Source organism: Arachis ipaensis, chromosome B06 (genome assembly GCF_000816755.2).
Source record: "Arachis ipaensis cultivar K30076 chromosome B06, Araip1.1, whole genome shotgun sequence".
Lineage (NCBI taxonomy): Eukaryota > Viridiplantae > Streptophyta > Magnoliopsida > Fabales > Fabaceae > Arachis > Arachis ipaensis.
The window spans coordinates 134,847,543-134,849,373 of record NC_029790.2 but is presented as its reverse complement, the minus strand read 5'-3'; the positions used below and the strand labels follow the sequence as shown (position 1 = coordinate 134,849,373).

The 1,831-nt window shown below is 40.9% G+C and overlaps 1 protein-coding gene across 1 annotated transcript; it reads left to right on the top strand.

The window, feature by feature from the left end:
- On the top strand, positions 179-1,339 carry LOC107605612 (zinc finger protein ZAT10). Its single transcript, XM_016307544.2, has one exon. The coding sequence runs from the start codon at positions 312-314 to the stop codon at positions 1,056-1,058; it is 747 nt and encodes a 248-aa protein (XP_016163030.1). The 5' UTR covers positions 179-311; the 3' UTR covers positions 1,059-1,339.

Sequence of the window (1,831 nt, the reverse complement as noted above, 5' to 3'; positions counted from 1 at the left end):
TTAATTAATATATATTATATATATTTTTAATAATTAAAATTAACCGTTAAAACAACTAAAATACCGGTGTCCCAATGCACTTGAAACTCTTTCAATATTATTAAGCTTTACTTTCTCACCACTTGTCAAGCAACTTCCCGTCCATTCTGAAATGCTGGGCCTCCTTTATAAACCCCCACTCCACACTCTCACTCCCTCCATTACTTCACAACTTGAACAACATTTCACCAAAACTACATACAACACATACAAACACTTTTTTTTTACATATTTTTTTCCTTTAATTCGTATCGGAATCTTATTGTTATCAGATGGCTCTGGAAGCTCTGAATTCGCCTACGGCGAACTCTTTCGAAAACAGCCACAACCACGGCCACAGCCAGTTTGAATCTTGGACTAAAAGAAAGCGCTCAAGGCGAGGATCTTCTCAACCTCGCTTTGACCACCACAATCCGCCGTGCACGGAGGAAGAGTATCTCGCTCTATGCCTCATCATGCTTGCTCGCGGACACGCTGGACCTGGAACCGACGCCGTTCTTCCTCCGCCGCAACTTACCGCCGGAGATTCTTCAACCGCCGTAAAACTCAGCTACAAATGCTCCGTCTGCAACAAGGCTTTTCCGTCTTACCAAGCTCTCGGCGGACACAAGGCGAGTCACCGGAAAAACACTGCCGCCGCCGGCGGAGGAGATGATAACTCTACGTCTTCAGCAGCCACCACTAGCTCCGCCACAGCTGGCGTCGCCGTGTCCGGCGGCGGTTCGGGAAAGGCGCACGAGTGCTCAATTTGTCACAAGACTTTCCCGACGGGACAGGCGTTAGGCGGACACAAGAGGTGCCACTACGACGGCGGCGCGGCGGGGAGTGCAGGCGGTGTTACGACGGAGGAAGGTGTGGGATCTACTCACACCGCCTTTAGCCACCGCGACTTCGACCTTAACGTTCCGGCGTACGGTGAATTCTCGAGGGACGAAGAAGTAGAGAGCCCTCACCCTGTGATGAAGAAGAAGCCACGTGTTTTCATGGTGCAGAAGATCGAAATCCCTCAAATCCGTTAGAAAATTTGGTGAATTAGATTGCAAAACTTGTTTAATTTCAAGTTTAGATTTGATTTAATTTGGATTTTATTAGATTAGGGATGAAGAAAACACTGAGATAGATCCAGATTCATATATGAGTTATATTTTTTTTAAAAGATTTTTATTATTTGGAGAATTTTTAGATTGATTTGTTTCTGTAAATACTGTACTTTTGGGTTCTCTTTTCAGAACCAACTCTTATGATTTGGAATTGTACTTTTTGACGGTGGCATGAAAAATTCAATTTATTTATTTATTTTCTTTGTGAAAATGAATTCAGTTTTGATTTTGACCTATCCAATCCATGCATGGAATGATTGATCTGATCTATAGAGTGGGGTACTATGGTAAAAAGCTCCTTCAAATTTGTTAGCTTATTCTTCCTGTTAGATTCGATTTTGGAAATTTTTTTCTCAAAATAAAATAAAGCTACCATAGTTTTATGGTCATGGTAAGAAAATCATCATACAATGAAACTCTTAAAACGTCTAGTTAGTTATAAGTTCCATTCTTGATTGTAACTCTTAGAACGAAAATTTATTTTCCAAGAAAATTGTTTGGGAAAAAATAGCCATTTAAGGGACTATATGAGAAAAGATATTGGTAAAATGAAAAAAAAAAAAAGTGAATTAATAATTGATGATATTTTATTGAGTGGAATGATGGTGATGATTGGGTAGCAGAGGCAATGCCGCAATGGTGTGAGTTGAGTTAGAAACAAGTTGGCACGCATGTTTCTATGTTGGCGGTTT